The sequence below is a fragment of the Charadrius vociferus genome, unplaced genomic scaffold, assembly GCF_000708025.1.
Source record: "Charadrius vociferus isolate BGI_N301 unplaced genomic scaffold, ASM70802v2 scaffold528, whole genome shotgun sequence".
NCBI classification, from domain to species: domain Eukaryota; kingdom Metazoa; phylum Chordata; class Aves; order Charadriiformes; family Charadriidae; genus Charadrius; species Charadrius vociferus.
This window is the reverse complement of record NW_009649559.1, coordinates 470,021-483,866: the sequence shown is the minus strand read 5'-3', so window position 1 is coordinate 483,866 and position 13,846 is coordinate 470,021. Positions and strand designations below refer to the sequence as shown.

The window sequence follows — 13,846 nt, the reverse complement described above, 5'->3', positions numbered from 1 at the left end:
TTATGACAGAGACATATTTTTCCGAAGAAAAACAGGTCATCGCCAAAATAGATGCTTCTCCCCAGTGTTTTCAACCATTTTTCCCTCTCTCTGGTGCTGCAATGCAACCACAGCTCCATCCAGGCTCAGACACGGGCACTTCCCAGCCCCCAGTCGTGTTTCGCCACCTTGCCACTACCACGAAGCTGCAGCATGTTTCAGAACGATCTGCATGTACCAAGAAAGAGGAGTTACAGAGCTGGTTTACCACCTTGGAGGCGAAATGTCCTGCCAGCCAGAGACTGCAAATCAAAGATGGCACCAGCAGGCTTATGCAAGTGAGGTCCCGCCTTGGATTGCAGTCCTGGATGTCAAAAGGACCTTTTCAGATGAGGAGTGCTGAAGACGAAGCTCCAAAATGCTGGTATCTGCCAAGCACGGCTGCCCCAGAATACTGAAATCCCTACAACAACCCTTTTCACAAAGAAGAAGTGATGTAACTGTCATAAATGGCTTAAAAAAAGAAAACACGATTCTGCATAGGAATGCATAATGTCGCCAGAGGGAGATATTAAACACCTTTATTTGGCCAGACTGAGAAATGTCCAAGAGCTGCTGCAACGTGGTGCTGACCTGGCCTCTAGTGGGCCTTCAGACAAGAAGAGTCTAGAGAGGGATGCCCTAAAACAATGTGTTCCTTTTCCAGCAGGCTACACCAGTGTATTTTTGCTTTTAGACTAGTCTCGGTGATTCTGTAGGTGCATTTTTCTTAAATGTCAAGGGCCACTCTCTTAAGACTCTATGGTGTTTATGCCACACAAACGTCTTTTAAAGTGGATGCAAATGTCCCTATAAATATTAGTAATATGAGAACTGGGCCCCACGGAAAAGCTGATGCTAGAGAATAGTAATTTTGAAGTCTTTGTGGCATCAAATAAATATGGTATTCATGAAAAGTATTTTGCAGTGGGAAATACTCTACTGCCTGGGTTAAACTCTGACTTCAGTGCTCACTGTTTTGCAGTTACTGTTGTGAAATTACACCCTTCCACACGAACCAGTTCTAAAAAGTACATTTAATGTGAATAGACACTCAGAATAGCCTGGAAATATATACGTAATTAATGAGATCACTAATGGCAAAGTTCATTAGCTATCCAGGCCTGAACAGCATTAAGCATAACGCAGTATAACTTAAATGTCAAGAGTGTCAGATGAATAAGCCAAGCAGCCTGTATATGCAACAAAGTGTGCAAGAAAGTGTCCCTTATTTAAGAGTTGAGCAGATCTGCGGTGTCTCAAGCACAGGGGCTGTAACGTACCTCTGCACTCCAGGATAACACATGTGACAAATTGAGGCCTGAATGGGGCAAAGTCATTTATCTTTCCTCCTCTGGTGGAAGAGACAGGGCTCCCCAGGTGAAGCGAAACGTGGCAAATCCTCGGGTTGCATTTGTTGCTTAAACGGGTCACAGGCTGATGCTTTGGGGGTTTTAGTAAGGCTGTCTGGAATTCCCGTCCTCTGGAAATGCTCCGGGGTTTGGAGAAAAAGATTTGTCCCACTTCTGAATAAAAACTAAAGAAACTAGACACCTTGTGCAGAAAATCTGGGGGAGCTGAAAAGCCAACTGTTGGAACAACCCACATTATATTTTACAGCTGGCTAGGAGTCTCTTGGCCTGACGAAAAAACAAACTGTTGAAATTGAAATTGTCTAGCAGCAAATCATTCTAGCAGACAATTCCCCACTCCTTTCCTGGTTAGTTCTTGGGACTTTTTTTCCTTGAATCGAAATACAACACAAAAATTACTGCATAACCGAACTAAGAGTGAAAATATGAAACTCTTGAGCCATGAGTACACAGGCATTGAGTAAATGTCACCTGAATCAATAGAGAGTGCAACAGATGGAGGTTTTAACATTGTTCTTGCAAATTAATCATTAATTTCTTTTTTAAAGTAATCATCATAAATCTTCCTAGAACAGGTTGTTATTCTGCCTGGTATGATTCATTAAACCAGTGCAGGATGAGATCATTTTCATTTAAGTTAGCATTTTTGAGGCTGCCAAATATCCTCCGAGTATTTCCTGCAGCTGGGACCGCAAGCATCTTCCTTGGAGCTGGCAGCCTGCTTGCACCATATCCGGCTCCAAGAGCTTCTTGTGCCTCTGGCCAGCCACACCATCCTCCCTGCAGGGTCCCCGAGTTGCTTGCGGCGGGTGGCTTCGCTTGACCCCCTCAGGAAGCAGCAAAATCAGAGGCTGACTTCAAGCTGCAAAGCTGCGTGTGGCGTCAGCGCCTGCAGAGAGGCACTGCCACTGACCCGAAGAGCTGGGACTGGAAAATGACCCCCTGAAGGTGGGCTCTCACCCACCTCAGCCTCCAGCTCAGCTGGCTGATTACTGGGGCACAGCGGTCACCGGTGCCTTTGGATAAACTGGGACTTTTCTCCACCTCTTGGAAATTCCCACGTTGTAAAGCCAAAGGATGCAGCAGGCAGAGTGGCTTCCGTGGGAGGCAGGTTACCAAAAATAGGCTTTTTCCCTTTTAATTTCTCTGTGGCATAATTTCCCAACTGCGTTATTGAAACAGCAATGATACAAGGGGCACGACGCAGCAGCAGGGCAGGCGGGAGCAGGTAAGAGCAAAAAAAGCCAACAACATATTTGGGTAGAAGAAAGGGAAAAGAGCTGGCGGTAAGGGGAATTCACAAATTACCTGACTAAAAAAGCACACACCCATCCCCTGCACCCGCAGCCACACTAAGAGTCCTCTGACACGTGAAGGATGCCAAAAGGAAAAAAAAAAAAAAAACAAACCAAAAAAACCCAAACAAAACAAATGAAAAACAAACCACCTCCCCAAATTGCAGCAATTACTTGATTAGGGTATTTTCACTTCCTAAACTGGGAGAGCAAAATTCCCCTGGGTCATCTGACCTCTGTTGAAACCACACCAGGAAGAGGAGCAGTCGGCGAGTGCGGGGCGTTCTCCGGCTGTACAAAAGCCTCCTGTGCATGAGCAGCAGATGAGAGCAGTGCAGGGATGTGCGTGCGCGTGTATACGTAGCAAGGCGAGGTGCAAATACTCTCCCAGCCAGATCATCTCTTGCACAACTCTGACTCTGCGCAGCCTGGATGACCTTTTGTTTTTTCCTCAGCTGCTCCTCTCCAAGCATGCCTCCAGAGCAGAGCTTCTGAAGAGCCGTTCCCTCCCGTGCATCGCCCTGAAAACAGCTCTCCCAAGCGCCCTGAAAACAGCTCTCCCAAGAAGAGGTGGTCGCCGGCAGCATGGTGGGGGTGACAGCAATGAGGACATGGATTGAGCCGGTAGTTGCAGGTTCTGATGTGGCCAGTGCCTTCTACGACACGGCACTGCTGCTGGTGGTGAAGAACTACTACAACCAGACCAACACCACTGCTCCCTCCCATGCACTGGAAGATGCTCAGCAGAAAGCTGTCTCTAATTTTTATATCATCTACAACCTAGTCCTGGGCCTGAGCCCACTGGTGTCAGCCTATGGCTTGTCCAAGCTGGGGGACAGGATTCATCGGAAGATCCCCATCTGCTCCTCTCTTCTTGGCTACTTGGGCTCCAAAACTCTCCTGCTTCTCCTGATCCTGCTGGGCTGGCCGATTGAGGTGATGTACGGGGCTGCTGCCTTCAACGGGCTGACGGGTGGTTTCACCACGCTCTGGGCAGGTGTCATGGCTCTGGGGTCCCTGGGGTCTTCCGAGAGCAGGAGGTCTCTGCGCCTTATCATTATTGAGCTGGTGTATGGCCTCGCTGGCTTTCTAGGAAGCATGGCATCTGGCTACCTATTTGTTGGCTTCAGTGACCGCTATCGAGAGGGCACTGTGCTGGTGAGCTGCAGCATTGCTTGCTATGCTTTCTGCCTCCTCTACAGCGTTTTTGTCCTGACAGTCCCTAAGCCAGCAGCTTCCTGCCCAGACAAAGCCAAGAGTGCAGAGGAGGTGGGCAGCAAGCTACCAGCCCACAAAGAAGCAGCAGCATCAGGGAGTTCCCAACCTTCGGAGAGCACCACATCCACTCTAGTATCCCCCTCAAAACTCATCATCATCATGCTGTTTGTGGCAGCAATCCTCTATGACCTTGCCGTGGTTGGTGCAATGAACGTACTCCCGCTCTTCTTGCTCAGGGAGCCTTTAAGTTGGAATGCCGTAGAGATTGGCCACGGCAATGCTGCTGGGTACGTGATCTTCATCACCAGCTTCCTAGGGGTATTTGTGTTCTCCAAATACCTGAGGGACATTACCATGATCATGATCGGAGTGATATCCTTCAGCGCTGGCAGCCTCATCATGGCCTTCGTGCGGTGGACGTTCCTGTTCTACATCGGTGAGTCGAACGGCCGCTCACGTGAGCGAGTGCACCCTGAGAAAGGGGCTGGGGTGTTTCAGTGCCAGGAGAAGGGCTTTTGCTTTGCTTCACTGTGAGTTTCAGAGCAGGGAGCTCAGCAGACCATCAAAGGAGTGATTCCCAGGAGGGCTTCATTATCATTCCCATCTCCCCACATCTCACCTTGTACTCTTATGCTCAGCTCCCTACAATATCCAGAGGAGGCATACACTCCTGCCAAGGCTTAGTTTAAGGCTGGTTGACTTGTAATTCATCACTTGGTCATAGCCAGGATCTGAGGAGGGGAACAATGCTCACGCCGCAGGGGAGTGAGAGCTGTTGCTGGCTACCTGTACTAGTCAGACCACATCGCTGCATTAATGGGAAGCACTTGCTTTGTGTGAGGTAAGGTTTAAGCTGCAACAGAAACACTTCGGCAAAGGTTTCCTATTAAGATATGATTTATTTTTCTTACATTAAGGCATTTGTGGTCGATGGGAAACTGAATAGTGAAACATTGGAGCTGCTTTAGCACCTAAAATATCATGAGAGTCTAGTGTATAAATCTTACACTATGTATAAATGACCAAGCCACAGGTAACAATAGATGGGGCAGTGTCCCATAGCGAAGGAAAGGCAAGTTTATTGTTGGGAGGTAGCCTCTGCAGGAACACACAAAAAAACCCCCAAGAACTGCAATCCGTGTACCCATTGTGGCAGTGAGAATGATGATTCATATCTGACAAACAGAGTATCATGTGTTGCATGGCTTTGAGATTTTGCTACTGAAAGTGAGAAAAAGATCTAAGAGAAATGGCCTGAAGTGATTTTTCTGTCTGCCCCTACAGGGAATGAGAAATTGAAAATCAAAGAAAGTTATTCTAAAGGGATTTAGCCAAACACCGAGTGAAATTTTTAAAAGATTTTGTTTGTTTAGGCAATCAGGCTGGGGAACAAAAGATATAAAATTAAAATTAAGCAGTGCTTGTTTAATGTTAAGTCCATCATGAATGCGTGCTGCTACACAGTGTGAAGGATGCTTATTCCCCACATTGCAGAAACACCTGGGTACACTAGACACAGACCAAGTCTTCACTGAGGTTGGTTGCGCTGATAGGAAGGCAATTCTAGCTGCCTCAAAGTTTCCACACTAAAGAAAGCCTAAAATAATGCAAGCCAGAAGCACTGAGATAGGAAACGGCTATAGTGTTATGAAGGTACCGTTGCTGTAGCGTGGGGTGCTCTCTCTGCCAGTTAGACTCAAATCATCGGCCTCTCTCTCTCAAAGAACAGTGCTATATTCCATCTATGCTGGAATTTCAGGCTGAGACCAAGAGACCATGTCTGGTTTGGGGAAAGTACCTCTGCTTTGCTAGTGGGAGCAGTAGGTGGCTTATTCACCCATCGCTTGGATGAAGTGAGCACCTACACTCCTGCCAAAGATTTGTACTTCTCTCTGGTACTCAGTGGACAAGAAAATATGAAACAAATGTCCTGCCCAAGCCAGAGGCATGTAGTTTTCAAAAGCAGTGCTTGTTGTGTTGGGAGATAAGGAGCAGGTATTGACGATAACTGCATGTTCCTCGCGTTGCAGCACGGGCAGTGATGCTCTTTGCCCTCATCCCCTTACCAACCATCAGGTCGATGTTATCCAAGCACGTTGAAGGATCATCCTATGGTAAGTATTTTGGTTACCCTACTGATCAAAACAACCTCAAATCCCTCCATTCAGCCTAAGGTACAAAAAGAAAGGCAAATTACTGCTGTAATCTGTGCTTTGCGTAACAAAACCAGAACAGCTAGTACCACAAATGGGAAGGGAGGAGCAGAGAAACTTGCCGGACAAGATTGTCACATCCGAACTTCTCCTTGGTTGCCTCATCATTTATCCATACAATTTTCAGCATTTCAAGTACTTCAAAAGACTAGTATCAGTGTGCAGCTGAAGGGCAGGGAAAATATCTGAGACAATGCTCAAAAACAAGTGCTCCAGGGAAAACCAAGAGAAGCAAGACAGGTTGAAGCACTGAGAAAGACCATTTATATTTGGCTTCTTTTGCTTCCAGTTCTGGGAAGGATGGATTTCTTTCATGTTTTTTCAGCTGTGCTTTGTAAGCATGTCTCCAAGTCTTACCTAGCAATTTGTTCCTCTCAGACCATAATTTAACTAACAAAGGATAATCTTTGCATAAAAATCGGCCCTTTTTGGAAAACAGGAGCAGAAATTCTTTTCCATTAAAATATGTATTAGGAAATAGTAAAATATATGTATTTTAAAACACTGTATTGAAGGCTGCCGTTTTTACCTCAATGAGCTGGATTTAGACAGAATAGACAGGACGGACCATGCATTCAAACAGCACCTCAGGCTCACGACTGCTCATGTCTCCTCCAAACACGTTCCTACAGCCATCCTTTGCATCCTTTTCCCTTCTGCCGTGTGAACAGCACAGCGGTCTGTCACCAGTTCACTCCTACTGCTTGTGCTCCTCAATGTACTCTGTAGCCAACTCACCCACCTGCCACAAATAGCACAGCTCAGACTCCAAATCAATCGTTATTATTAATCGTAATGTTGTTTTTAACCTCCATCACGAGCCATACAGGCTGAGCCTGATTACAGCGGCAGACCGGCTCTCGAGCAGGATCACGCAGCAGAGCAGCCCTCGCCTCCTGGTAGCAGCGTTGTCTCCTTCAGTGGTGGCCGCTGGTGCTGTGCAGCTGGAGAGGGCTGCCAGGGCAGTAAGCTCAGCTCCTACTTTGCACACCCCGGCAGGGCTGGGTTGCTTCCCCTTCCCCCGTTTACCATGGCAGAAACAGAAGGGTGCACTTCAGCAAAAAAGCCAGTTCACCTAGGATTCAGTTTCTGCCTTTCCTCCGCCCTGATCATCACATACATCACACGCACCTCCCGATTTCAGGCATTATTTTAACCCAGGGGACCACTCATCTGGCCTAGGGCAGAAGCAGACCCTGACTAAAATCTCTCCCATCCTGAAGATGTTAGCCCAGGACTACCTTGCCACATCCTACAGAAAGGAGCACTTACTGCCCAGTCTAGTGCTGCTTTTCCAAGCAGCTACCTCAACATCTGGACTGTTTAAGCAGAGAGTTTTCTCATTTGTTCTTTTGTCCTACGCCTAAAAGAAGGAAAAGTCATTTAATTCTGGTCCAGAACAGCAGTAGGTACAAGCTCATGCCATCTAGCACTTGTGAAGTAATGACCACATCACTCTTCCATGCACCGGTGGTCCTGGATTCTTCAGGGAGGTACCACAGCTTTTTTTTTTTTTTTTCTCCCCGGTACCAAACGATGTTCTTGTTTTACAGGTAAAGTGTTTGTCCTGCTGCAGTTGTCTTTAGTCACGACGGGAGTAGTGACATCCACGGTCTACAACAAGATCTATCAAAACACACTGAACTGGTACAGCGGCTTCTGTTTCATTTTGTCTTTTCTAGTTGGCTGCCTGACTCTCCTCCCATTAAGGTAAGGAATAGGAAAAGTTTAGACCAAAGGGACATGCTGTATTTTCTCCATGCTTCTTGATTCTAGGTCTCAAGTGTACAATACAGATGGCAAAAAAATAAAAAAATAAAAAAAGGAATTTAAAAAGAAAAAAAAAATGGAAAAAGAGAAATAAAAATTTTGTAGAAATTAGTTGAAAAATATCAAGGAGATTCAAGGAATGAAACTTGCAAGTGATCTAGCCAATGTTTTTAATCTTCTTTTTGTTTAATGTAACATGAATTGCTGTAGGAGGAATACCTGGCAGAGTTTAAGAGCTGATAATCCCAGGGGATAAAGCCTTTGCACAAATTTAGTGCTTGATATTGCAAAAATATTAGTAAGTAGACTGAGGGAATAAGCCTACACAAAGCAAAACATTTTTTAAAAAGTGATAGGAAAAGTGATATCATTGTGATAGGAAAAGAATAACCTGAGTCTCCCTCAGGTGTTCCTTTCAAATAGAAACCATTACCACATAACGAAGGAAATAGCTACTTTTCTGATCCAGTGAATTTGCCCAACTGTACTGCTACAGAGCAACTGAGAGGTACAATTTCAAGAACAAGCTTTAGGCAGAAAACCAGCTTAATTTGGAGAAAGCTGAAACAGCATCCCCATCTATTCCTCCAAAATTTTTGATGGATCTCCCTCCAATTCTCACCTTGCCCGTTGTCCCCCCGAAGACCCTTGAGCTTGTGTTACTAGAAACAGCAAGACTGCCAGTACAAAATTAAAGTGAATTGTGATAATATCACTGTTTAATCCCTGCAACACTATTTTCATTCAGATATAAGGCAGGTACTGACTGGACAGGCTAACATCTGATCCCAGGCAAAATTTTTGCGAAGTTTTGCTGTGATTTAAAAAAAAAAAAAAACCAAAACAAAAAAACAATAGTAGAAAGTCTAAAGGCAGCATGTATACTGACTTGGATAGCAAGAAAAAGCAACTCTAAGGAAAGCTCCTAGACTATCAGCTCTGCCTCGTCCAGAGCACCGAAGGCTTTCTGGGCTCACAAAACACATTTGACCCCTGGTGTCAGCAGGACTGCGAGTGTGGGGAAGGCTACTTCATACCGTCGTTACCCTGGCTCTGCTTTCCTCATGTTTTCCAGACACAAGAGTGACTCGTCTTTTACGCACACCCCTGCTGTTTTAACAGTGAGTCACTGCTAACTACTCAGCTGCTTTTTAACATGTTCTCCAAATAGAAGTTAGCACCATTATCAGCACAAACACGAGGATTAGGACTTAAAGGCTGAAAGATGAAAAATGATGCCAATGTCATTGCTTGTACTCGAGTAAGTTACAGGGAGGCTGCCAGATCCTCCAGAGGAATCACATGAGAACTCAGCCAGCTCCAGCCACCCCAGCAAAATTTAAGCTAAAAAACTGGTGGGGGAAAAAGCAAACTGTAGTTTTATGAAGTAGCTTGCTAGCTCTCACTCAACTGCATTTTTATTGCTCTTTACAGCATTGTGGCCATCAAACAACGTTCAACCAGCGGCTCCCTTCAGATTCTGACTGAGTGACAGAGGCTGTACCTGCTAAAGCATTTTTTGGTCATCATCAACTCTCTGAGCTACCAAAACGGACAGTTTGCCGACCATCAGTCCCTGCAGTTACCATCATTAGAGGAAGCATCTCATTTATGTTTCCACTTCACAGTGTGCTATGGCCTCTCAGCCACTGAGCTCACCCAGGACAAAGAAGTTTGCCTTGGTATTTCTGCAGTACACCATCTCACAGGCCACGTGCATTGGCTATTGCCCACCAGCAGTCTTCAGAGCATTTTGCCTCCCTGCTAGGCTGGTTAGCAATAGCACACAGTGACAAGGACAGGGTAGAAATGAAGAGGGCATTTCTAGACAGATAATTCACTGCGAAGGGGAAAGCAGAGGATCCGTTTTCCATTAGTTCCTTCTTGTCTGTTCATTCGGAAACCTCAGTGCGGTTCTGTGACTTTGGCTGATGAAGCAGTGGTCCACAAGCCGCCTCTGCATGGTTGCCAGCAGGACACACTTGTTCTCCAAGTGGTGCAGAAGATGTGTCAGCCCAGCTGATCAATGTTGTGTAAAAGTCCACTAAATACAGAAATACCACCATAAAAAAAATATGTAAGATTAAGACATTAATCCCTACAATAAAACACTCCTGAACAGATGTTCACGCCCCTGACTTCTGGGAGATTGTCCCACTGTCCCCAGAGAGTGCTTTAAGAGCTCATGGGAGGACACCTATGACTCAGGAGCTGATACCGGCATTTCAACTCACACCACCAGGATGTACTCCTCTTGTAACAGGTTACGAACAGGTAAGTGCAGCAGACAACTCCTACAGGCTTTACAGAGGTGTAGGGATACTGATGCCAGGTAATAGTCACCTTGTTACTCCCAGATTTATGCTGGGTGAAACCCCTACCTCATACAATTTAGCAAGTGGCATGAGGTGTTGCCGGCGACATCCAAACGTGATTCAGAAGACTGGCATGCCCCAGAGGGATCAGGGCTTAAATTGTGTCTACTTAGACGCTAATTGAATTAACAAGGATTAAGTGGCTTCCAAGCTCCTGGACTAAGTAAAGGGAAGTTAAAAGCCCTTCAGTAACTGAAATAATCTGGAGGCAAATCAGGCAGCTTCAGTTCCAGGCAGAGATGCAGCAAGCAGAAGTTGGTTACTCACCATGCTACCCCTTATTCTGAGGAAGTTGCTGCTACGCGTTCCCCTTGACACACACACACACGCTCTTGCAACCTTTCCTCAGCTCCACGCTTCACTTTCAAGTAATAACAGACATACAACAGCAACAGACAGATGACTTACAGTTAAATCAGCAGCGGAACAACATTTTAAGGGAAGGGTACTTCTGCAGTAAGATAGTGAGAGCCCAGAAAAATAAGCACACACATCATTTCAACAGTGAAGGCTGCAAAAAACAAAACTTTATATTCTAGGTAAAGGAGTCATCTTTTAATACATTTATTGGTCCATTCCATTAAATTAATTGAGGTAAACAAACGGTGCATTTTAAAAAAAAATGTACACACTAATAGAGAATTACAAACAGTTTTACCTCAAAGTGTTTTTCTCCATCAATACTAGTTCCATAGTAAACAATGCACAAAGTATATTTATACAGAGATATATGAAAGGGTATAGAAACATGCCAGCACCAGAAGGCAAGACAACATTTCATAGCCTGCGTGTCTGAACAAGAGCACAGTTGCCAGATTTGGTCGAGTGCAGGAAACAAAAGCCTCCTTCCCATTTTTTTTACATGGTTTACTAAGCTAATTCACACAGAGACAAGTCTTTTCACAGCTTTCATTTTGGTTCTTAATGGTATGAACAGTGACTCCAGTTCTGGTGAGTGGGTTTACAAAGGTTGAAAGCGGAAGAGTCTGGGCAATGAGCCAGCACCGTTTTGGTCCCCAGTACTGACACGTTCTACAAGGAGGGGGATGAGACCCCACCTCTGCGCACAGCCAGCTTGCCTTCACCCACACGGCCCAACTCTCCAAACCTGAAGGAGGGACAGAGGGATGCAGGCACAGCGGAAGAGAGAACAAGGACGGTGCTGCTTTATTTTCATATACTGAAGACAAAAGCCCTTTGCCTGTTTGCTATTGTAAGATAATCTCTCTGCAACCTGCCTGCCTGTGCAGTGGGAATGTGGCACTGGCCCCAACCCTGCTGCCTGACCTGAAGGTATGGATACACATCCCAGCAGCAGGGTTAAGGAAATGGTTTAGCTTCAAAGCAGAGAGTACTGAGGCCTTCAGAGTCGTCTAAGACAGCGATTAGGCCTTCAGCAATTTAGCATGACACTTACATAAGGGTGTTCTACTTATGCCTTTTTGGAAAGTGCATTATTTTCTGCATAAGTACTGTGCCTTTGCCATGCAACCTTAAAACTAGCTCAGTGCATTACTGAGTACTTGTACAAGTCAGATACCTCAGCAAGACTCCAAAGTGCTAAGCATAGAATTAAGCATTGCCATTTTATTCTGTAAAATTGGTTAAACAGCACTCCCAAAAAGTTTAAAATGCAACATTCACACTGCCAGAAGGCTAGTTTATTCCTGTGATCCCCAGTTTTACTTTACAAAAAAAAAAATACAAAAAAAAATATCTGACAAGTAGTAGCAAGTTCCCTACCTTAAAAAAAGACCCCATTTTCCCTATTTATTCGTTGTTGTAGTAAAAGTTAATATACCAAGGGAAAGACTGCTCTACCTTCAGAATTTAAGAAGGCTGAACATCTAATGAGCTAGTTTAGTCTATGCAATTTTGCCCAGTGGTTAGCAGCACCAGGATTTTAAACAGTCTGCAATATTAATCATACTCAATTAAATTGTGCAAGTTTTAACAAAAGCATGGCTCCTGTTAAAACACTGAACAGTCCCTGGTGGTCTAGGAGGGAATTCTTGTGTACCTTGGCATATGCGGGACCGACACCTGAAGCAATACGCATCACGAACAGCCTATGCAGAGCCACTGCTGCAAGGCTACCTCACAGCACCTCCGCAGGACCATCTCTGCCACTCATGCTTTGCAGGTGTTTCTTTCTACCACTTACCCCACTACTTTATCCATAGCACAAGTGTCAGTGTGACAAAAATCCAAGCAGACTTGAGTGAAGAATCCATAGTTTATTCTTTGATACAACTCACATCAGAAGAGCTCGTGTCTTTAGGGCTACCTTTTCATTTTTCAACGGATACCTGAAAAAGCCATGATGTTTCAACATCTTTTTATTGCCAAGAGTCAGAACCTGGTAAGGATACATATGAACAATGCACGGTTTATTACCGAGCATGAAAACAAGATCTCAGTGCTTGCTTTATTGTGCTGGTGCCAGTTCAGAGAAGAAACAAACATCCCAGAAATTACACAGAAGTAACCAGGACAGCAGTGAATTATGCATCCTCTGAGAAAGAACTTGGTCTGGCTATGGATTACAAGGAAAACTGGGCTAATTTAAGGATTGTTGAAGGACCCACATGTTACATAGGTTCATAGAAAGGGTGCAACTACTTTTGATGGCATTTTGGTGCATGTGCAGAGGGTGACCTTAAATGACTGAACACTCAAGAAGTTACTCAAAGATCAATCTCCTGCACTACTCCTGCTTCCCTTTACCAACACCTTTTACTTTTCACACTTAAGGTTCAGGCCATCCAAAGGAGAGAGTCCTACCCTGTAAGGATTACAGGATAACATATCAGTGTCTCACTAACAGTTCAGATCTCAGCCTCCCACTAACAGGAGTTAAGCGAGTGCACTCTTTACAAATGCCACTTGGAGTTTTCAGCTATTTTGTAGTTCTCCCGTTGGGCACTGCTGCCCCAAAGCTCACAGTCAGGATCCTCCCCACACCTCACAGCCTCTTCCACAGTTAACTAGAAATTTACAACAGCTCTTTATAAAGACACTCCTCCATAGCCTGTAGGAGCCAAGAGAGCCACCACTACACACCCTTCTTACACTGCAGCAATGCTTTGCAGAGGATGACTCTTTTGAATGTTAAGTGCTGCTTCCCTTGTAGGGGCTTAAGAGGTTTTGGTGTTCCAGACCATATAAGAAATCCTATTAGTGGCCACAGCCTGAGGTACACGTTCCAGCCTCTCCTCCAAATCAGGAGGTGTCCAACTTGCAGGTGTCACGGAGCCACATACTCCAACAGGGAACTGCAAAACATGCCTGCCTTCCAACAGCTTAGCCAGAAAGGGATTTATCTGAAATCAAAACATGCTTGGTTGAGGACTAGTTTAAAAACCATGCTGCAAAATCAGTGTCATCAGATTAAAGAAAATCTAAGCTGATCTTCAACAGCTCCAGCCTTAACGGTTACATGTTGATCTGAACTTCACTTGGTACTCCCCACTGTCCATTCTGCTTCTCATAAGCGGCTGTGACATCAATTGCTGAATTCCCCAGAACAAACACCCACTTCAGTTTAACAAAAAACTAAGAGGGAACAGGACCTCGGTGATGTA

At 45.1% G+C, this 13,846-nt stretch overlaps 1 protein-coding gene across 1 annotated transcript; it reads left to right on the top strand.

Annotated features, from left to right (window-relative positions):
• The first annotated feature begins 3,271 nt into the window (after positions 1-3,271).
• Positions 3,272-9,379, top strand: SLC46A2 (solute carrier family 46, member 2). The gene is made up of 4 exons (XM_009890018.1): positions 3,272-4,340; positions 5,935-6,018; positions 7,671-7,827; positions 9,322-9,379. The coding sequence occupies exons 1-4, from the start codon at positions 3,272-3,274 to the stop codon at positions 9,377-9,379; spliced, it is 1,368 nt and encodes a 455-aa protein (XP_009888320.1).
• The last annotated feature ends 4,467 nt before the right edge of the window (positions 9,380-13,846 follow it).